The sequence below is a fragment of the Dermacentor albipictus genome, chromosome 5, assembly GCF_038994185.2.
Source record: "Dermacentor albipictus isolate Rhodes 1998 colony chromosome 5, USDA_Dalb.pri_finalv2, whole genome shotgun sequence".
NCBI lineage: Eukaryota > Metazoa > Arthropoda > Arachnida > Ixodida > Ixodidae > Dermacentor > Dermacentor albipictus.
In genome coordinates, this window is record NC_091825.1 from 22,469,157 (window position 1) to 22,492,456 (window position 23,300).

At 42.8% G+C, this 23,300-nt stretch overlaps 1 protein-coding gene across 4 annotated transcripts in view; it reads left to right on the forward strand.

The window, feature by feature from the left end:
• Nucleotides 1-23,300, forward strand: part of LOC135898307 (endochitinase-like) — a 112,033-nt gene that overhangs the window by 24,534 nt on the left and 64,199 nt on the right. For all 4 annotated transcript variants that reach the window (XM_070539506.1, XM_070539505.1, XM_065427189.1 and 1 more), the window contains 3 exons: nucleotides 3,189-3,448; nucleotides 20,792-20,895; nucleotides 22,657-22,774. In XM_070539506.1, coding sequence (XP_070395607.1) covers nucleotides 3,189-3,448; nucleotides 20,792-20,895; nucleotides 22,657-22,774 — 482 coding nt within the window. The remainder of the gene's footprint in view (nucleotides 1-3,188; nucleotides 3,449-20,791; nucleotides 20,896-22,656; nucleotides 22,775-23,300) is intronic.

Below are 23,300 nucleotides of genomic sequence, written 5' to 3' on the forward strand. Positions count from 1 at the left end.
TAAGTTTGTTAGAAAACCAGGGCTCTCCTAAATCACCGCGAATGCGAACGAGAGGCACATGTCTCTCAACAAGCCTAATAATGTATTCTTAAATAGCAACCAGTTTTCATCTACTGTGCGAGAAGGAGCAGTCTCACGAAAAAAAATTTGAAAAAGTGCTTGCTTCAGTGTTACTTTTTTTGAAATGTGCTTTGTTGTAGTCCCTAATGTGTTTGGTCGAGGGCTGTCTGAAACGAACTGCGATGCAGAAATTAAATCGCAGTTTTTGTAGTCGCTTAGAACAGCAAAGAATGATAGCGATTTTATTATTTCGGGGTTAGAAACAAGGACAGGATCTGGAATGTTCTCCCAACGGGTTGCCATATTAAACGTCTTAGTAAAGTTGAATGTAAGGATTGTGTCAAGAAAATCTTTGGATTGCCGGTTATGTGCCTCTAGATTTGCCCAGTTAATGTCCGGGAAATTAAAATCGCCACACAGCATACAATTCGCAGAAGGGAAGCGTGAGTGAAGATTCCCTAGTACAGAATTTAGTTCATGTTTCAAAGAAACATAACAGTCAGGAGCGCGATAACAACCAGTTACCACAGTCATACTTGAGAGAAGTGATGTATTTACACACAAGATATCGTGTTGACAGTTCAATTTGGTGACATATGAAGGAAGACTTTCGTTCACAAAAATCAAAATGCCGCCTCCCCTGCGCAACAACCTGTCAAGCCTATGAACAGCTTATGTTGGGCTATCATATAGTAGCTCGTGGTCAGCAATATTTGGATGCAGCCAAGATTCCGTAAGTATAGCGAGGTCAGTATTGTTGTCTTTCAAAATTTATTCTAATGCGTCTTTCCTAGGCAGATAACTTCACACGTTTGCGAGCAAGACCGACATATTCTGATAATCAGGGACAGTAATCGAGGCGAGGCAGGTCTGGGGGGAGGAAGGGGGACGCGCATGCCTGGAGAGACGCAGTGACCACTGTGCCCTCAGTTCAACTATACACTCAGATTCAGCATTGTGCGTGAATTGCTTGCCATCAAGCAGCAGCCTGTCAAATCATATTTTATGTGACCTGCCGCTCTGTGTTCTATGAAGATAAAGTTTCAATAATATATGGGGTTTTACGTGCCAAAACCACTTTCTGATTATGAGGCACGCCGTAGTGGGGGACTACGGAAATTTTGACCACCTGGGGTTCTTTAACGTGCACCTAAATCTAAGTACACGGGTGTTTTCGCATTTCGCCCCCATCGAAATGCGGCCGCCGTGGCCGGGATTCGATCCCGCGACCTCGTGCTCAGCAGCCTAACACCATAGCCACTGAGCAACCACGGCGGGTGAAGATAAAGTTTCCTTCGCGCCTGTCGAACTCTGGCTGAGTAGTGCTCGCGAATTGAAAAATTTGTGCCTTTGATCTTAGAAGCCACAGTAAGAATTCTTGATTATCTTTAAATCTTGGATATTTTACAATAATAGGCCTAGTTTTGTCTTGCTAGTAATGGCCAAGTCGGTGTGCACGCTCCAAGTCGTCTATACTAACGGATAAACCGAGTTTCTCGGAGCAGAATGATGCTATTTTCGTCTGGGGCTCAAGCCAAGTCTCGCCCATTGTGTCTTGAATTCCACAAAAAAGTAAGTTTGAACGACGCAGGCAATTTTCTGCATCATTGAATTTTTTTAGTAAGAACTTTGATTTCAGTGAAAAATTTTGCAAGGCTGCCATTCACGTCCGCCTTTAAACCTATTTCGTTTGACTGAGTCGACTGTAAAATCTTCTCCAGGGCATCAACGCGAGCTGAAAGGCTGGCCACGATGGTCTCTGCTATTCTGTGATGCTCGGATTAAAGAATGCTTGGACAGAACAGAGCTTTCTGATGTTTCTATGCGAGATATGACCTTTGGAATAGTTTCAATGGACGGCGGTGAAATGTCATTTGGTCCTGAGTTTACTTCTACACCTCCTGATGGCAACAGCAGCGTAATAATTGTTTGAGCATTGATGTTAGAGATAACATTTTACAAAACAACCCACAAGTTCCAATAACACAAGGGGGGCCCGACACCGCTAGAAAACAGCGATTTCTAGAGCGAACACAAGCCGCGTTCGGAAGGTAACTGACCTGCGTCAAGAAGGGGATATTTGTGCCCACCATCGTTGCAATAGCGTGCCCCTACTCACCCCAGTCCGGAGGTGCAATATGCAGTCGATGCGGCTGTCCCTCGTGCATAGCTGCTCGATGTTGCCTGACGAAAAACCGGACTGTGGCAAGGAACGGCTTATGTGAGGTGGCTTGCGAAGAATCGTTCAGGGCCATGGGTAGCATCTGGGCGGGGACGCTTTGGCGATTATTCAGAAACGTGTGACTGCCGTGGAATCTAAATTATGGAGTTTTACGTGCCAAAACCACTTTCTGATTATGAGGCACGCCGTAGTTTAGGCCTCCGGAAATTTCGACCACCTGAGGTTCTTTAACGTGCAACTAAATGTAAGTACACGGGTGTTTTCGCATTTCGCCTCCATCGAAATGCGGCTGCCGTGGCTAGGATTTGATCCCGCGACCTCGTGCTGAGCAGCTTAACACCATAGCCACTGAGCAAGCACGGCGGGTACCGTGGAATCTCAGCCGAAGCGACAATACGAAGCACCGCATGAAAACCTGCGTCAAGAAGGAGATTTTTGTGACCACCGTCGTTGCGGTGGCGTGCCCCAACTCACCCCAGTCCCGTGGTGCCATATGTAGTCGATGTAGCTGTACCTCGTGAATAGTTGCCCGATGTTGCCAGGCGAACAACTGGACCGTGGCAAGGAACCGCTTGTGTGAGCTGACTTGTGTGAGTCAGTGCGAAACTCAGTTTGCTAAGGTAGCGCCCAAGTATTGAATACTCCTCATGCCGTCTATAAATTTCGGAAGGCGGTTCCTCTCATAAGACGGTAGGAAAATAATTTCCTAGTTAGCGTTTTTTGGGGAAATGAAATTCCGTCATTGTGACAGCGGCCAATCGCCGCGAAGATGCATGCAGACAGAAAGAAGCATGAAGTCGTCGCGAAGGGTGGAGATGCCGTAAGAAATTTTGTCACGCAAACTAGCATGTCCATAGGAATGTGACAATTTCACATTTTCAGTGGCACAGCGGAAGAACAATAGATCCACTTGTGTTGATAATATTACTGATCGTCCGCTACGCAGCCGGACTTAGCGCCGTTTCAGCACTGAAGCGACAGCACGAACGCCCTGTACGCTTGCGCGCTCTCTTGGCCGTGGGGGGCCCGGACACGGACAGCCGGTTGTTCGAGCACCCGGTCGAAGGCACCGAGGGCGCGCGCTCAGCGCTCATGGCGAACGCCGAACACTGGCTGCGCGTGTTTGACTTCGACGGGCTCCTGGTGCACATCGACCGCCCGGAGAGTTTCACCACCTCAGATTATACCATCAACGAGTTTGTCTTTGTGAGTACACAGCGCGCGAGAAGCCGCCAGCCAAAACGCTTTATTCATTGCTCTTCATACTATTCCGCCTATTCAGTGCTTTTTTGCCGTCTTTAGTACGGTTACCGAGATTCTCTTTGAGCGCTACCTAATGTAGTAACTGTAATCGATGTATATGATACATGGCGCCAAAGGGTACATAAAATAGAATTTGCGCAGCATAAGTAAACTCATTAGTGGTTCTTCTGATATTCTGGAAGCACAGGGGTTTGTTTACCTGTCGGAGTGTTTTGTGAAGTGTTTTTTTATATCACATTTGCCTATTTAGGGAATACTTCGATCAAGTTGAAAACCCTCATACGAAACGTTGTATAATCCTGGTGCCATACAATGTTTCTTGCGAAGCTAACTAAAAGGGCATGAACAGGTGAGCTTGCAAAATTTCACACTGTAGCCGCGTGTATTGAAGTGCACGGAAGCGCAAGACACTGCTGATAGATTTACCGACTCTGTTTATAATAAGTGTAAACATTCGCTACTATCTCCATATTGGTTTTCATTAAAACTGTAACTCATTAGCGAATACCGGTAAGTAGTTAGAAATTTTCTAATACATAGGAGTTATAAGTGCTACTTAGTACGAAGTGTAAGCCTTTTCCGTTTACATAATTGTAGAATTTGCCGTACTTACTGTGGCATTTATTTTCCACGGAAAGTTTCTTTTGTGTGTGAATATAGCAAGTGGTGTAACATACAATCTTTTCGTGGAAACTTTTTTGCGTCTAGGTTAGAAGTTATTTTCAGTAAATATCTCGTTCTTGAATCGTGCTCCATATTTGGAGACACTCCTCCTAAACACTGTATTTATTGCACAGAATATCAAAGCTTTAGAGAAGCAGTCCATAGAGAAGCTGCAGTGCCCATAATTTCATTTAACAATGCGGCAATTAAGTGTCAGTGCATTTGGTACGCGAACAGAATTGGAACGGGAATTTATTCCTAGCAGTATGTGAGTACAAAGTCCTAATGAAGAGGCTTGGAATTCCGGCAAGACACACCTATGATAATTGTCAAATACAGTGTTCTCTTTAAGACACCGTGCGATTTGGTTGAGTCACACCTTGACCGCCCAACTTTCCCTTGTTTCCTCCTCCACTCAGTCACCAAGCACCATACCACACACTAAGAAAAAAACAGAGTATCCCTTACTCTTTTCGAAAAGTTTGGACTCGTCACGTATATGACACACTTTGTGGGAGACACCCGAACTCTCTTTTGGCAGAGAGTCCCGAGACTATCTGTGCTCAATACAAGGTGTTTACGTGACTCCGCACACAATAGTCATGCATACTCTGTTGTAGTAGTCGCCGATACCCTCTCAAAAGAGTTACAAGACTAGTGCTGAGGGAGTCCATTACCAATTCTAGACGAGTCAGATGACTCACGATAAAGTGTCACATGAACAATGCAAGAATGATTCAGATAACTATTCTAGATGAGTCTATGACTCCAGCAGTGTGTGTCAAGTTACCCTTAGTGCGTGGTGCAGGTCTCTTGCAAATACGTAAAGTAGCTAATTCATGTAAGTCGTTTCACTCTTGGATGGCAGTGTCGAGCCGCTTTTCAATATGTGTCAACAACTCTTGCTGTAAGTAAACACGAGTACGACTAGTTCGCAAGAAGACTACTGTGAAAATACAACATAGTATAACTAAGAATCCACAGTAAACTTGCCAAAAAGCACATGGCAGGTTAGCAAGAAAAAGCTAATATTTCATCAATCTTTGTTATTGCCTTCTGGAAAATTCAAATGTATCAGTCAGCACGGAATCACTATGAAAGCAAGACAGTTCTCATTACTAATAAACTGGAATAAATAGCCAATTAAGCAAAACAGTCTTAAATAAATATCCAATATGTAGCCTGCAGCTGCATATTGTCACGTGGTCGTGACGTCAAAGAACACAGTAGCAATACTGTGAAACACAAAACTAACTTTTATTGGGCGAACCTGTGCCCACAAAAGAGGCTACACTTATAGCACAACGATAGCGGCGAACACGGTCAGCGATCGTCGAAAATCTGATCAGCGGGTCAAGCGCGTCGGCTTTTATACAGCAGTCATCGAATGTTCCAGATTATTCGTTGGGACCCGCATGCCTTCTACAAAGTCTACACCATTCGTGTCAAGCGATGAAATGAGATAACACAAGGTTCGGCGACAACAGACAGCGTTTAGAAGCATCGATAACTTTACAGAAACTTCGGATACATGCAGGCGCGTCCCGCGCTGTGCAATAACATTTGTTAGGCGGCAAAACTTGACGCCCGGTAAAGACAAGTACACGTGTCAATATGCATGACGCTGCAATGCCACTCAGAACCATAATGAGACCCCAGAATATTATGTAACTCATGTAGAAGTTCAATTCACCACCGCACACGTCTGTTATATTATGTCAAAAGATTTATAAGTTCAACCTATTTCCTTGTTCTACAAGATTTAACTTACGACTTAACATTCTAAGCAAGTAAGCTATACATAACAAATAAGAAAGGCTGCATTTATTTACAAAGGAGATCCATATAATGAAGTGCAATAAAAACAATATTCCAACTTCGAATACAATATCTATGCATTATACTATGCTAGCAGAAAACAACTGGTTGGCAATTGATAATGCAATCTAACAGTAAAAGCAGCTGTCTTACCTTATGGTACTCTTGTTGGCACTTTTTCCCACAAAATTTGTGTATGTTAGCATGAGATGAAAATTCATCTGAAAAACACCACATTAAAAGTTGTGCATCAATTTTATTCTGTCATTCAACATGCAACACTGTATAAAAACTTCATAACAGACAAAATTACAAAAATAAATGCAGCAACACTTATACTGATCATTTATTTATGTTGAGAAACATACTTTTGCAAGACTAAGTACAATAGCTGACACAGACAATTTCACAGGTAGAAAGAACCCCTAATACAAAACTTTCCATAATTCAAACACGTTGACAAAAGTAGCACAGGTAGCTGTATTTTGTTACGGCAAAGATAGCGCATGAGTGATGAGGACAAGGAACGAAGCAGAAAACATAAACAAACTATACCAAACTGCATTCACGCAGCTGTAACCATACACATGGTGCACACAGATCCAAAAGAAACAAAGAGGAAGATGTGAGGAAGGCTTTCACTCATCAGAAGTCATCCTGTAAAAGCACATTATGCACTGTCTGTAATCTACCCTCAGCACATACATGAATAGGTTACATTAGGTGCTACATAAAGAAATCACTCATACAATGTTCTCGTGATTTTCCTTATTCCAATCTTTAACTTAGCAAACATGACTGAGTTACGTAAGGCCTCTCTACGGCTTGGCACAAATACAGAAAGAAAAAATTTCTATAAACACGGGAGGTCACGGACGGATGACTGACACATACCTCTTTTAATTCTTTTGTCTTTGTCATTATGATAATCTACCACAGTAGTCTTTTGTAGAGTGAAACACATCCAGATAATACACTGTGGGCAACCTAGTATGAATACCTGTTCTCGATTTCTACCTTTCTCTGGTGTCCCGATAAGGTAACAATGGCGCAAAGGATTGTCTTCCCAATGTATGCGTTCCCATACAACAGGAGCTGATGATAAGTCACAATAATGGTTCGTGAAATAAAACATCTGTGCTTAACTTTCCACTGCCGCTCCAATCTGGAGTGAATTTTTTTTGCTTTGTTGTGTACACTAGCACAGGTGCTACGTTGTCCCCTTGGTGCCCAAAGCAACTCTCGCACCACAGCAGGACGTAAATTTTTTTTTATTCTAAGTGAAACTCTGGTGATGGGGGACAATTGCGAACTTATATTTTTCCTTTATACCCTTATTTTGACCTTTAACTTTAGCCACTTTACTAGTTTTCTGCAGGTGCTGACAGGCCATTGCACCAATTCTAGGTTTTGAAAGCACCAGAGCAGGGCAGAAAGCAAGAACAGACATTTATAATTTGGGTGCCCACTGTGCATTGCGTGATATGTTTCAATGAACGATAAAACTACTTCGCAGAGAAACATATGTAAGATAACAGAATTAAGCTCGAAGCCTACCATATGAGTAAATGGGAATTTCGTGATTTGTGGAATTTCGTGATTCCCAGTTATGAAGAAACAGTTTTGAGAATATGTGCGAAGGCGACCAAGTCACTCATGCTCACAACGGAAAAAAAAATAAAAACAAGCAAGATTACAAGAACTTCGAACTTGCAACCTAAAGTAAGACACCCGACATGACTGATTTATGTATTTACTGAGCATAAATTACACCTAGCGCATAATCTGCTTGTAGAAGATGACAAAGAATGAGTTACTGTTGCTTTCTCTCTGGGGCATTTGGCTCTTCTGAACACATGCACATTGTATGGCACAGCTGCGTGGATGTAGCTGGGCATAGTTGTGAGTCAGCATCACTCTATTTTTATGGCCCTGCACTATTATCGTTATAATTTATAATTAGCAAGCAGCCTAACTATCAGATTAATCAGCTGTATTTTAAACGAAACATACTGACAGATTTCCCTGTTTATCGCTAACAAAAAGATGGGTACATCATTTCAGATTTCAAGGAGCAGCTGTGCAACAGAACAGATGCTGAAGACAGAAAATCTACAATGACCAGTAACTTTATGATTAAATGCCGTGTACTAGCTCTTTCTGCAATGAATACCTCTATTACCAAAAATTGTAGTCTGAAAAAATAATTGGAAAATATTTACAAAAGTGACAGAGACTAGAAATGCATTACAATGGCAAATTTCTTCGTAAACAAGATCACAATAATTGAAAGTTTATTAATTTTAGCAAAATGGCTGACATCCCATTATTGAGGCTAGTCAGTGCTGAAGGTATTGTTAGTTTGTAAGAGTCCTCAGACTGACAGCTCTGAAGTATTTATTGCCGCTTTGCTGTTGCAGATATTACTTTGCCAGAAAACCTTTTGCAAGCCTTGTGGGACAATTCTGTTGGAAGATAAACCTATTTAACCATGTCTTTTGGGGTTGTGTATCTCGGAACTGGTGCTATTCTGAGTTCTTACAAACTAGACGTTATTGAGTACTGTAATTATAATGCCTGCCACTGGTACAAGTTTTTCTTAGCGAAAATTGTCGCATTGTCATGAAGCAGTTATGTTATATTTTTAGCGGCAGTCACTGCTGAAACACTCAGTACAAAACACAAAACAAAGATATGGAGCCAAAATGTAAATGTCGAAGAAAGTTATAGTCGATTCAGCATTTCACAGAACTCTCTTCTTGTTAGTGTGCCAATACCAATTGCACATTCACAAACATTTTCGTATTGCACTTCTGGCAAATGCATGAAATTTCAGTGTTTAACAGAAGCCCTTGGGAAGACAGCCCAGAGTCGCTTCGACAAATGGACTTGCCTTCAATTTGCGTCGCTACGTTGTAGATCGCTATAGCAAGGGACATGTTTTGCTGATTGAATATTACTCGAAACAGTTTTATTATTTGTACTAGAAGTTTGAAAAGAGAGCAAGGTGTAGAGTTCTTCATGCAGATTTCATATATGTCATTAGTATTTTTGAGCTGCTTCTTGAGTTATGTCCTGCACAATGGGAAAATACAGTGATCTTTGCGGGCACTTTCTTGTGTACTAAATTTTCACAAAAAGCAGTGTGCTGTAGCAAACTTAGCTCTTTTTAGACTGCAAAGTGCCGATATCTATTCAAACAGCATGTCAAGGTACTAGAAGTATGCAAGATTAGTAGGCAGGCAGCCAGGCCTGCCTACTAATCTTGCATACTTCTCATGCTATTGCGAGAAACATTATTGAATATACTTCAAAAACTTTTTCTCACAATAGCATGAGAATAACCTTATGCACCTATAATTGTCCTATACTAACAAAATTTGGCAAACATACTCTTCAAGATATGCAGAATGCTGATATCTAATTGAAATTGCAATCTGTAAAATTACTTAGTGGTCTAATATTTTTTTGCATAGTTCCAGTAATGTACAAGCCGTTTGGATCGGTATCACCACTTTGCAGCATACAACTAGCTAAATAAGATACAGCATGAACTATCTCTGAAAATTTTATACACAAGAAAGTGCCCACAAAAATATTTCGCCACTGTGTAGGACATAACTAAAAAACAGCAGCTACACAAAAATCACTGACAATTCAAATCTAATAAAACACTTTATGAATGACAGTATATTCAGATCTCTAGTAGAAATATATAAAAAAAGTTGTTTCGAGGAGTATTTCCCCGTAATAAGTGGATGTCAGTGTATTCTACCAAAGTGTTAGAAAATGCCTTCCGGCATGCCATGGGGAGCTTTATAAATAGCACACGCACGCATCTGCCTAAAAAGCCCCACACCCTGCTCGCATTCCTTAGTGATTTTCGCATTCTGTTGTACGTCACTATTTGCATCCCTTAACATTAAGTGCGCAAAACCAAAAACAGCCTATGACCGCGTTTACTCGCATAATGACCGCACTCGCTGAATGATCGAACCCCTAAATTTTGACGTCAAAATTAGATTTTTTTGTTTCCCGTGAAATGATTTCACCCCGAACTTGCCGTAGTGATATTTCACGTGCCAAGTCTAGCTAGTAATGGTCGCGCTTACCATCTGTCGACTGCTATGCGAACGACTCTTCAAGACAAACCAAGCGGCCTGCACGCACCAAACATTCTTTAGCAGATGCGCCATTTCATTCCTTTCATCACTTTCCACACTTCTATGACAAAAATAAGTAACAACCAAACTTGACTCAATTATGTGTAGGCTTTATAATGGTTGTGGTCAACAAAAACAACAAAAAAGGCGTCTTTCGATTTTTCTCGTCTGCACTCCTGGGCACGCAACAAATCGCGAGCGGCAGTGACAGCAGCCACGTTTACACTGATATGGGGTGCTATTCTCGACACGCATGGCGGCTGCACGGCCGCCATTATCCGCCGTGTTGACTCTCTGATTGGTTGTGGAGAGCTCACGTGTCTTGAAATTTGTGCAAGGAAACGGATGTTTTGCGAAATGTCATTTTGCGTTTTCATCAACATGACGAAACGTGACGTGGAGCTGCAAATGTTATGGACTAATACATTTTTTTGTCCTTGGCAGATATATTGCGATGTTAGCGCTTCAAAAAGAATGTGAGCGGTAGCGTGCAGAAGCCAGTGCAATGCATCTGCGATTGCGCGAATATGTGGTGGTGATCCAAGATATGCGCCATGCCCGCTTGCTGATTGGCTGAAGGAATATCTCGTGAGGAGCGTCACAGGAAGGGCTGTTTCGTAAACGTCATTCTGACGATGCGTGACGTTGCGCTGGGCCGCCTTTGCTGAGATTTTCCGCCATAAGTTTTGCTGCGACGAGCCGCGCGAATTATGCTAATGAGCAGCCATATGCAATGGCTGCCGAGAGGAATGCGTATCGCCATATTTTCCCCGTCGTTTGGCACCACGAAAATCTTTTCTTCATAACGCGTGCTCATAGTAGTTGCATCGCTCTCGGGTGGTGTTGGCATTTGTGGTTGGGGCCATCATTTTTTAAAAGAACGCGTTTATACGAAATAATATTGGTTGAACATAGCAAACTTTCGGCAATGTTGTCCACTTTTCACTGCTGCATTTGTATTGTAATCAAGATTAATGCCTTTTCGCACAATAAAAAGTTATGACAACGGCCTCTTTCTAATTTATAAAAAGAAATGTACGCAAGGCGGCGCCTTGAAGTTTCCTCCCTCGGTGCGAGTAACCAGCGAAATGAACAAGAGATGGCAGCGCCGGCGCTTGCGTCGCTCTAGTGGATATCTCTGGTGCGCGCAACGCTATCGGTGATATTCGGCCGTTTCTCAGCCAGCCGAGTCGGACTGAGTCACTTGCGTTTCACGAGATAGCGATAACGTGGCCTAGAACGTGCGCGCATCACCACTGGTAGGTCGCGTATGTTGTCTCAAGCAAGAAAACAAGCGCCTTGGCGCCAACATGTGATGGCTCATTCCATTTTCCGGGGACACGCGTCCTAGCTATTGAAGCAGACGATGGCTTGTACGCAGCAGACGACGGAAGCGAGAAGCGTTTTCGACGGAATAATCATATGCTTTGAGATAGCTGCTTTATTTTTACTGCGGAGGAAAACTGTTTTGCTTTACTGATAACGCTATATTCAGTGCCTTCATTCCAATTTCTTAGGCGAAACGTCAAGTTGGCGTCACGTTACGTAAGCAAAACGGAGCCACCAGCGCCATTTTGTTTGCGTCGCGCCTACGTCACGCATCGAAGAAAATGGCGGAATGTCCAGAATAGCGCCCATGTTAGAAGTGTACCCTATTCATTCGCCGACGTTTGTAACACAGCTAAGATATTCGCCCACCCTTAGCGGAAACGTGCCATATTAGGATAGAGGTGAAGACAAATGCCGCAGTTTCCGCAGCATGCCCGCCATGTGTTTCTATGTCACTGGCAGCTAAGCGCGACCATCTGTTTCTGTCCCCTCAAAGTCGACATGGCTATGTTATTGCCGCAAACTTGCCGATAATATTCATTACAGATACGGAAGAAACTGTTTGAATGCACGTAATGTACTCACGAGAAGAAAAAAAATCGCGTTCGGATTGCTCTGCCAGCCACCATATTTTTTTTTTGTGTCCCGCAGTGCATACAGCGGCAGCCGCCTATTTGTTGACCTGTTGTCATTCCGTAGCAAATGCCAGATGAATTTTTTTCCTTTTTGCAGGAAATTGAACCCGCACAATGATCGCACCCCTGAATTTGAGTCAATTTTTTTACAAAAAAGTGCGATCATTATGAGAGTATAGAGGGTAACGCTCTGAATTTTTAGCCTGGAAAGGGGTTGTATACAAATGGGGGCAGCCAACTCTAGTGTGACAATAAACAAATATTTCTTCTCGCATTATTTAAACCACTCATAAAATACATCCTCACAAATTTGGAAATGAATGCACATAGAACTTTGCTGATTGTCACATTACTGCCCCGAACGAGATCTTTTGATGTTTATAATTCCTAGTTTAATACACTTTTTCTAGTAAATGGGCTCTGACCTAGACTACTCAGTGTAGGAGAATAACCCAGACCTGGAGGCCAATATTTAAATCTGAAATAAAGACTCATCCCTTGACCACGTCACTGCTATGTAATCAGATGCGCGCATCCATAGACATGTAGTCTGTAAAATAATTTTCACGTGATCTGTACTGTTACTCTTGCACTAATAAATTAGGAAAGGCATTTGCTATTTAAAGCACTCCTGTAAACCTTTGTGTTTGAGAAATACAATACTGAAAAGTGTAACACAACCAATGTGTGCACGAAACCTACGATGCCTTTGACATTCGTCAGTGTGGCAAATAGACACTGAGAAATGCCAAGGGCATCATAGCTTTCATGTCTCAAACCTAGTATGCAAGTATTACTGGTATCATTGCAGTGAAAGGAAGTCACATTATTATCAGACTTATGAGGGGAACTCATGTTTCTCTAGTTTAACATTTTCTTTTCTGTGCTCCTATATTCTTGACTTTTCCAAAAATAATGGCTGTTTAAAATAGGTACCCTATATTGCTCTTAAATACTTCCCGCACCGGAGCCCACGTTAGGTTACATTCCTTGAACACTTTGCAGTGCTGTAGATTATCAAAGTGAAGAAAAAAATGCCATAAGCTTGCATTTTAGCCTTCTGCATAACGAGGATTATGAACCTATCAATTACATACACAAGTACAAAAGAACTACGAAAAACTAGGCATAAACACAGACATACATTACAATAGCAGGAATCGATGTTGAGAATTCTAGTACAAAAGAAACCATTAAAATCTCGGTACTAAAGACACATATGAATTATAATAACACAAGTATTTGCTAAGAAGTTGAAGAGACAAATAGAATGTCTCTTCAAATCACTCCACCCCAACATTCATCCATGGTTCGATGAGTGACCACAGCTGATGATGCTGTTTGGATAAGCTGACGTACAGCTGTGAACTAGGTGGAACATATAGAGGGGTCACCAAAGGTTGCACGCTGGTTGCACAGCAGGTTGCCTTGATCTCCGGAATCACTCGACACTCATGCGTTGAGCCTGGTTATACGTCGTTCGCAAGAGGCCTGGCCCGAGTGTGTGGCATGGCTTGGGTAAAATTTCGAGGCAACCTCAAAAACACAGATCCACATATATCAACACAAAAATATTCTGCACCATAGGGCAAACCTGAAGTTTACCATCGGCACATAGCAGATAATGAAAACATACACAAGTCACCAGACTTGAGGTATACAAATGTGCAAAAGTGTACATGAAGAGCTGCTTATAGGAAGGAATGTTTCATTTTCTCTTTTGTAGATCAATATTAGTATCTTAACATAAAGTCAAGTGTACTTGGCCCTCCCTAAAAAATTTAAATTATGGGGTTTTACGTGCCAAAACCACTTTATGATTATGAGGCACGCCGTAGTGCAGGACTCCGGAAAGTTTGACCACCTGGGGTTCTTTAATGTGCACCTAAATCTAAGTACATGGGTGTTTTCGCATTTCGCCCCCATCGAAATGCGGCCGCCGTGGCCAGGGTTCGATCCCGCGACCTTGTGCTCAACAGCCCAACACCATAACCACTGAGCAACCACGGCGGGTATGGCCGTTCCTATTTGTGTAAGTAGGATATTCCATGCGATCTGTCCCGACCTGGCACACGACCACTTAAAGTTTCTTTTTGAAAAACTGCAGGCCTTGCAATATAGGACAAATGTTAATTTCAAGAAATACTTAACATAAAAAGTTTTTTACTGGCGCATCATAACTACGCATCATAAAAGGCATAGCCAAAAAATTGGTTCCTTCATTCAGGGGGCCAAATTTTTCAGGACAATAAAGAGAGGCCTTAAACCAAAAATTTAACTGCTTATTAGCCACTGCTCAATTATTATGGGTCAATAAAAATTGACAAAATGGCCTATGAACTTTATTTTCATAGACCTGGCTTACAGAAAAAGCTGCAAATTTATGTAATCCACATATTCAAGTCTTGTGCTGCATGCAAAAAACTGGTTTCAGGAAGATAAATTATGCAGCAGTGCACAGAGATGGGGATGAACTAGAAAAAAGTCAGTTTTGGTGTACGTTTATCGGCATACTTACTATTGAGGCAGTCCTAGTACATTTATGCCCAATACCATGTATGAGAGTACACTGTATTGTTTTTAAATTGATAAAGCTTTATCAAAGCAGTTTTCTGTTAAGCAAGAAAAAAAATTGGACAAGTGGTCTCCTACTAGTTTCGAAATTTGCATCGCGTTTCGTCTAATCCACATACCTCTTGGCGGCGACGACAATGTGCATGGACTTGAGCATTCATGCACCGATAGCAGGAAGTTTAAACTGTTTTGAAGGTAATTCATTCATTACTGAATGGCTACAAGCCACATCACTCAAAATGTTGCCACCTAATTACTTGTACTTATCTTAATCTTTCTGTCGGCTTCCAGCCTGCTTGGCATCATTACGAAGGCTGCCAACTGCCTAGATGACAAAGTCAGGACACGGTGGGGGCAGGACGCAGTGGCAGGAGCCGCCAAAGGCTTCGAACTCCCAAGTGGATGTAGTCAGGACACGGTGGTGGTAGGATGCAGGGGCGGGAGCCACCAGAGTGTACCTGCAGCAAATTTGCACAAATGCTCTTAGCCCTACCATGTCACAATTTACAAGAAAAATTCAGCTGTCCGGGTAACATGGATAGCAATACAAATAAATGTAAACAGTTAGGTCCTACAACACAACTAGAATGTCGACAAAGAAGAAATGGTACTTGTGTTTATGAAAATTCTAGCAATGAAAAAAAAAAGAATGTGCATCCGATTTGTGCATGGAAGCTCAGTGTAAACCTACGCTCATACCATCAAGTGATCTGCTAGTCAACTGCAAGCCTCTTAAAATGTCATTGTATATTTTTTACACGCAAGATGTTAAGCTGCATTAAAACAAGTTCAACATCTCTAAACATAAGTAAATCACGAAGCAATTCAATAAATGAATTCCAGTGGTCGTTAATGCAACAAAGTGCAAGCTCTGAATGAAGCTGGCCAAACTGGGTAGTGACAAATAACAATGTGGTTCTCTACATCTTGTTTTTCTGGCTTTCGCTGTAACATTAAAATACAAAGCAATTTCACATTCCTGACATTTCACCCTGCTAATTTTTATTCTATAATGCATAATACTTCAGCAAGAGCAATAATGCTGTCTTTTAATCGTAAACAGTGATAGAACAAGAAATTTTACTGGAGCCAATGTTTCGACAAAAAATTTGTCCTTCTCCTTGTCGAAACATTGGCTCCAGCGATGCTCCTTGTTCTACGGCTCTTCATCATTTCAAGTCTCTGTCTTCCTGTATACCTCTGTACTTTCAATGTTGTATCAATGAAATTGTAATAACGGAGAATTAGTAAATGTAGCTGATGAAGAACTTGGGCTTATTGGTAGATAATGAGAGAGTAACTGTGCAACATAGAGATACGGACCAAGGAGGCTTATGTGTGTCGTCTCCTCCAGCCATGTCTCTCCTTTGGACAATTGCTCTATCTCGATGGAAAAGTATTACCCTTTGCACAATAATGCTGAAATGAATAAAGGCCATGAAAGTGGACACAAAAATTACAACAAATAGCATCATATGCTAATGAGATATGCCAAACTGCCTGCTACGATCTCTCACCCATAACGTGCTGCATAAGAGGGCGTCTTTTTTTGGGTGTTGTCATTTCTTGAATACCTAAAATAACGTATATTTCAAGATTGCAAAAATACACACAACAACAGCAGTAGCAGAGGAGATAACGCATTGTTTAGTAAAAGAAGGTAAACTAATCTCTGATACACTGCAGACGTAATTTCCTTTATTAAATTAGTAGAAAAATACACCACACTTCATTTCATTCAATGCTGTGAGCGTTTCTTGGTACACAAAGAAAGGTATTTCTGCATGAAAACAGCAAAATATTCCACTGAAATATACTTAAAATTGCTATATGCACATTACAATAGCCAAGACAGGATAAACTTGGGTTCATATGCAGCTCACCGGAAGGTACAACTTTGCAATCAACTCACTTCTGCTTGCCAAATATCTGCACTAACATAAGACTACAAATAAAAATACCCTCTTTTTCATAAAACACCGGACTCAAAATAGAAAATCCAGTGGGAATACCACAAATTCTCTACGTAACACAGCCCGGTTTTGTAAGCCTAGTAGGATTTACTATATAAAGGTTGCAGCAAATTCATGCATTTTAATATTTACAATCATGAAAATAAAGATTACATTAAAAATATAACATTATACATCGGCTTATATTGTGAGCTGTGTTTCCGACTTGCAGCCAAATGCGCATTAAATTTGTTCTGTTTCAGCGCTTTTAAAGCGTTGTGTCTGTTCGGTCGTGCATGCAGCCGCCTTATCGCTACGAAAATATCTGTGCTGCCACATCGCCTGACACTGCCATACAGCGTTGTAGCGTTTTTATTATTCGCGGTAATATACCTAAAGCGCTAGTAAATCTTCAGAATACACAAGCTGTTTTTCCAACAACCTGTCTTCGCCAGCGAAAGTCACACTGGTGCTAGTATTGTATCTACACTTCAAGTTATGCAATACTTCGTATTCTACGGATTTTTCGATGGGAGAGGACACTCGTCATTGGAGTCGTTAAGAACGGTGTTTTTCTATGGCAGTACAGCTTTGCTATAATTTCAGATGCTCTCCTGAGGCTTCCGTCTGCCAGTAGTATTTTCGCATACATACGCGCACGCATGCCTATGAAACGTCTGTGAACTGCCAAGAGAAACGTGGCACAAAATGCAGCCGTACCGGAAGGGCTGAGCACGCGCCGTTTGTAAACTCGGAACAAAAGCTGATATGCTTACCAGAGAGGTTAAGAGAAATATGGCACAGGTCACACTCCGCTGGTAGTCTTTCGTATGCATCTGGTCGTCTCAGCGTTGCAGTCTCCCCTATCACAAGGAAAACGCAGTGCAAAACGCAACACTTCTGGCGCTTGTGACGGTCCGGCGAGTGGCACTTGCTCGATGTCGGCAAAGACGAAATCGGCGACACGCCGCTGCTGGCGGCGGTCCTCCTCATCGCAATCACACAGCACGGACAGAAATTCCCACCGTCACTTGCCGCAACGCCTGGTTGTAGTCGCCCCTAACGCAGCGCTTTCAGAACCACTCCATAGAATAAAGAACCGCCACTCGACGACAACGTACTCACGCAGGATGCAACGCAACTGGAAAATGGCGTCATGCCATTGACGGCTTCGGCTTTGGATAATTTGTATCCGCACAACTGAGCAAAACAGTTGCGCTAGTTTCGGTTTTCGTTCCTCGCGTTGAAATAAAAACTGTTTTGCTCACTGGTAATTTTACGTCACGTAAGTAATGTTCACGAATGAAACAGCCATGAATTTAACACGCGTCTTGAAATACCCGCTACGTTCACTTCGCAGAAGCAAAATTTGCTCGTCCGAGTGTGGTTACGTTTGAAATATCTATCGTTGGGCTGTCGGAGCGTGCTCGAAGTGGGAAGAAACGGCGTAATTGTACTTAATTTGGTTAGCTATAACGGTGCGGCTGCCCTTGATCTCTATCGAGTGCAGTTTGCTCTGATGTAAAGTAGAACTACAAAGCCGCCGACGTTACTGAATAATCTAGTGCACCTGAACCTGCCAGAACTCCGGTATTTCCTCCACAATTTCTTGCGACTGCATTCCGCTGTCACCAAATGCGAGCGTAGTCATTTGGCGGAGATTTAGCAACTCATTTTCCAGAAATCTCGTTCACCGTTGTATCGCGACGTGGAGAAGCAGCGTTGTTGGTCCTTAGTAAAATTTTCTGTTTAGTGCGAATTTTGCGATAGCAGTTATACGGACACAACCGTCGAAATATATCGGTCGGTGTTACCATGAGCTTACGTATAAAGTCAAGTGCGATAAGATCCTATCCCACGCCGTTGGCTGTGCGTGTTAAAGGAAGTGTTCGAGGCTGAGCCGGGCTGAATGGACGCCCCAAGTCAAGTATCTATGGAGTCTAGGAGGTCACGTGATAAAACGTGCGCAAGCCGGGAGATGGAGGCGCAAGTTTAGCGCGCTTCTCCTCTTCTAGCCGTTGCTCTAGCCCGGTCTTGCGCCACCCTCGCTCTGTTTTGGAGAAAATTTCCGATGGATGCAAAGCTGGGGAGGGGGGGTGCGCTCAGATAGCACAGTGTTTCGGAGACGCGTTGAAAGAAGAGGCAGCAGAAGCCTTCGGTCCGATCTGTTCGCGCCCTTCATCACGCCGACGCTGTGACAGCGAGTGTTCGCGGTCATTGAGTGCGATCTGTTGATCTATGCACGTGCGTGCGTGACCCAGTGCTGGCCAATTTAAGGAGTAAGCGAATGTTTACTGCAGTTTATTCAGCCGATGAAACTACGAACCTTGGTTCGTGCAATAGTTCGTGCAGTGGTTCATGCAGCATTGGGGTGAAACTGCTATATTTTTGTTTTTATACTTCTAGGGGGTTCCAAAGCAGTGTTGCGTACGCTAATATTTGTTTCTGGTCGCGGAACGCAACGCATTGCGGTAGCCCAGTGGCTTTGGTGTTGCGCTGCTGAGCTCGAGGCGACGGGTCCAATCACAACCGCGGCAGTTGCATTCCAACGGGATCAGAATGCGAAACCGCGCGTATACCGTGCATTCCGTACAGGTTAAATAACTCAAGCTGCCGAAAATAGATCTGCAGCTTTCCATTACCGTGCGCCTCATAACAAGATCTTGATTTTGGAACTTAAATCTTCAAAATGTAATTTTAGGTGGCGGAATTACATTTACAATCGACACTGTTGAGTGCGCCTACTGAACTTGTTATCTCGTTGCTGTGCTCTCTTTAGTAGCCAATACTTTTTTAAGATTTACTTATGGTCAGAATCTAGTGTGACAAATCCAGGTCTTCCTTAGCATAGGAAACCAGCTATCGCTTAAGCGTGTGAGGTATCAACAAACATGGTCAAGAAAATCAATATATAGAGTTCGAAGTAATTGCAGAACATGACAACGATAAAAGAATGATACACCGCATTACAACCAGGACAGGAACCGGAGGGCCTGCCTAAAACAGAAGAGGTTATGTGGTATTTCTTCTCCTGCATTAAAATCTTTCTCTCGCCAGACTGATCTCGAATATCAGAGGCATCACAATCTTCCGCCACAACTCTTCGCGTGCTATTGAGAGTCAAACGACCCGTGCGCAAATGTTGACTCTTGTTTTCTGACTCTACTCGCGCAAAAGTGGGTCTTCGGAAGAAAAAATAGAGTCAAGTTGCCGTGACTCACTTTTTACTCTCTGTTTTCTTAGAGCGCAGATTGATTCTCTCACTGTTTTGCAAACCTTTCACCACATCGCAATAATTCCTTTACAACATCATCGGCACTTTCCCCCACGAATTATTTCTGATCAGTGGTCCAGTAATTGAAGGATTGGATTGTCGCAAGGCAGTAAACGATTAAGAATATCGTTAGTCCGTGGTACCATCAATGAACTTACACATTTCATCCACCACAGTAGCAGCAGTGCGTACACTGAGCGGTCCAGGGCTCCTATTCCCTGCTTTTTTGTTTTTATCGCATCGACAGTGAAAATTGACGATTGCTTGGGCAGAATGCTGGCGGGATACCTTCCCCTCCCTATGATCTTTGTATGTGAACGCATGTAAGCTCACATGTGGCGAGATGATTCATCATCTTAACAGTCAGGTATTTGCTTTCACTAAGTCTTTTCGGTTAGAAATGAATTTCAGCAAAATAATTCGCCGTACTTTCTTTGGATTTTATTTGAACCTTCAATCAGGAACTTTGATCCTATTCTGCTTCTTACCAACTTTCGGCGTGCGTGATTCCTCAGTGCGCCGCCGTGTCTTCCACCAGAAGCGCATTTTGAAACGCCGATAGAAATGCATTCTGCTTTGAGAAACGCTCGGGAAGCGCCTTCCCCACAAATTGCCTTCGGCCAGCTTTTGCCACTTCCGATGAATTTAGTCTACTGCCATCCTGTTTTTAATTTTCACGTGGAGTTACATCACCAGACCGCCATACCGATACAAGTGCACCATATAGCAGTACTTTTTGTCCCTGTGACATACAGATTGCCCCACAGATCGAATTTGAAGGGGCAAGTTCTGTACACTGATTCAAAGAGAGCACATTTATCAAAAATGAAACTTTACACGGTTTAAGTGTTCTCACCAGCGTGTGATCTCTCCTACAGGCCATGTACGAGTTCATGAAGACAAGAGACAAGTTCTTCTCTGTTATCTTACCGGCTGATAAGGACCGTCGGAGCGCCTACTTCTCGCCATACGCCTACGCACAGTGCGTATTTGAATTACAGTTCTATTTTTCCACCAATAAGACATTCTTATATTGACCGTTCAAGGCGAAGCTTTATGGCCGCACAGCAACAAAACGCCATCCTTGGGTGGTTAATGTTGCAGTTTGTAAATAATCCTGTAATATTAAGGGGAGCTTTGTTTCCAGAATGCTTAAGACATGGGTTCCAAAAGCGGCTTCCACGAGAGGCCTAAATGAATCCGACCCAATTCCCCCTTTGATTGACTATAGAATGTTTATTATATTCGACGAGTTCACTGCTTGTTTTGTTCTCATTTCATAGCCGTCCAATTTATTCATCGCTGAAATTATCGCGGAGCCGAGGACTATAAGGATGCAGAAGACGAAAGTAATGTTCAATATAGCCTGCCAAAGAAACAAGAATTTATAATCGCCAGTCAGCCTCTAGAGTGTACAGGAGTACATTTATGTAGATCAATTACAGACTGTGCACCCTGATCAAGAGACCAAAATTTACAGAGAAATAAATGTTGATTGAAGTGCATACGACAGTCTTTACAAAATCCTGAGTGTTAGCTTAACACTGTCGTTGAAAAGAAAAGCGTACAATAACTGCATTCCAGTAACGCAAACATACGGGGCAGAAACTTGAGCGTTAACAATGAAGCTAGATGCACATTTTCCCGGTCGCCTCAATAATAAATGCGTAACCGTTTCTATGCTTGCCCAGCGAGAAAAAGCATGCGTTCGTCCGTGCTTCCCATATGACGACCGCTTTAAACATAACGCGAGCCGCCGCGAGTGAATCCACCTTCTTACTGCCTCTCTCTTCGACGGGAACTCAGCGGCTAGAACACAGAGCACACGAGGCTGTCAGCACGCTCTCTGTCGCCATCGCAGAGGGATATAAAAATACGGTCCACGTGGCCGCGCAGGACGCAGCCGCGGCGGGAGTGCGGTTGATAATGGTTCATAATGGTTCAATGGGCATGAATAGGGCGCTAAATAGTCATTACGGCCTATAATGATCGGAATGTCATCAGCGCAGTGGCGTGCATACGTCATCAATTAACATTGCGCCTCCGTCGGCAGCACGTCGTGTCGCCGTAGCGCTGTCGGTTGTACTGGTGGGATCAAGTTTCATAGCATTGATAATGACACCGGGCAGCGTGGCGACGAGGAAGCGGCTCAATGATTACGCATATTTGGACAACTCCCATTGTGGTTCCTGCGCAATTTTTTTCCCTCAGAAAAAAAAACCTCTGGTGCCTGCCAATGTTGTGTTCTCGTAATGATACACTACAATTCCGACAGAAATCATTTTCTACACAATTAGAGCCTCTCTCCTGTTGAGTGCGATGATCTTCATCTCTTGCCGGAAATTGTCAGCTAATAGCATCTCCTAAAGGACGTTATTGATAACTGTCACTCTTTCCATCTCCCTCTAAAGATATCACTGCAGTGGTAATGCGGCTATGTGGTATTCCACTACTAGTAAAGTAATGAAACTAATCGAGAATACAGCCAAGTCGGCATTACAAATCATATAAGCAAATTCTAAATTGCCTGCACAATACGTTAATGTGTGCCTTCTACTGTAGAAATGAAGGAGCACGAGGCCTTGACTACACCTTAGGATGGATTGTCTCGCAAATGCCATGAAAATAAAGTTGAGCTTATCATTCTGAGACCCGAACACATTTAGGGTAATTTGAATTCGGGCACGAAATATTGTATCCTCTCAAAACCAGTGGAAATAATGCGGCACGACCATGCGCGCAGGAAGCTGGAGGCTTTTGTGGTCTGGAGCCACGACCTGGTGGTGCATCCTCGGGAGCCAACTTGCCCATCACCGCTAAACACCAAGCACAAACACCATGGCCCAAAAGTGCTGTCCTTGGTGAGCCTTTAACGTGTTTATTTGGAACAAATAACTTAATATAGCGCCAAGCAACCATTGATAGGTGCCGCAACAGTACCAGCGCCAACTGTCAGGTAATTGAGATGCAATGGGTGGACTTCTGTCGAAAAGTGCGCAGGAAGTCGAAGAATGAAGGAAAAGCTAAGGCCACCAGTGAAAGAGAACTTTTTGCCTTCAAACAAGAGGTCGAACATGTAAAACGGATGCGAAATCACATTTTTCCAAGTACTTTGCAAATAAATGCTTATTACTAGCATGAAGGACTTGCCTGGTGGCTCACGCTAGCATTTTTGGAAAAAGCCGTGGGGCGTAGTTGTTGGCACCTGAAAATTTTGCGACGCGACGAGAAGCCGTAAGACCTATTATGCGTTTCTTTATCGTTAGCTTTATTGCCAGTCATTATAATGGGAGTATATCAACATTTTTTCTGAATCACGTTTCCCATTTTTACAATGGTCACCCTTGCTGTTCATATGTCCGCGCCTCAAATTATTGGGCCCATTCA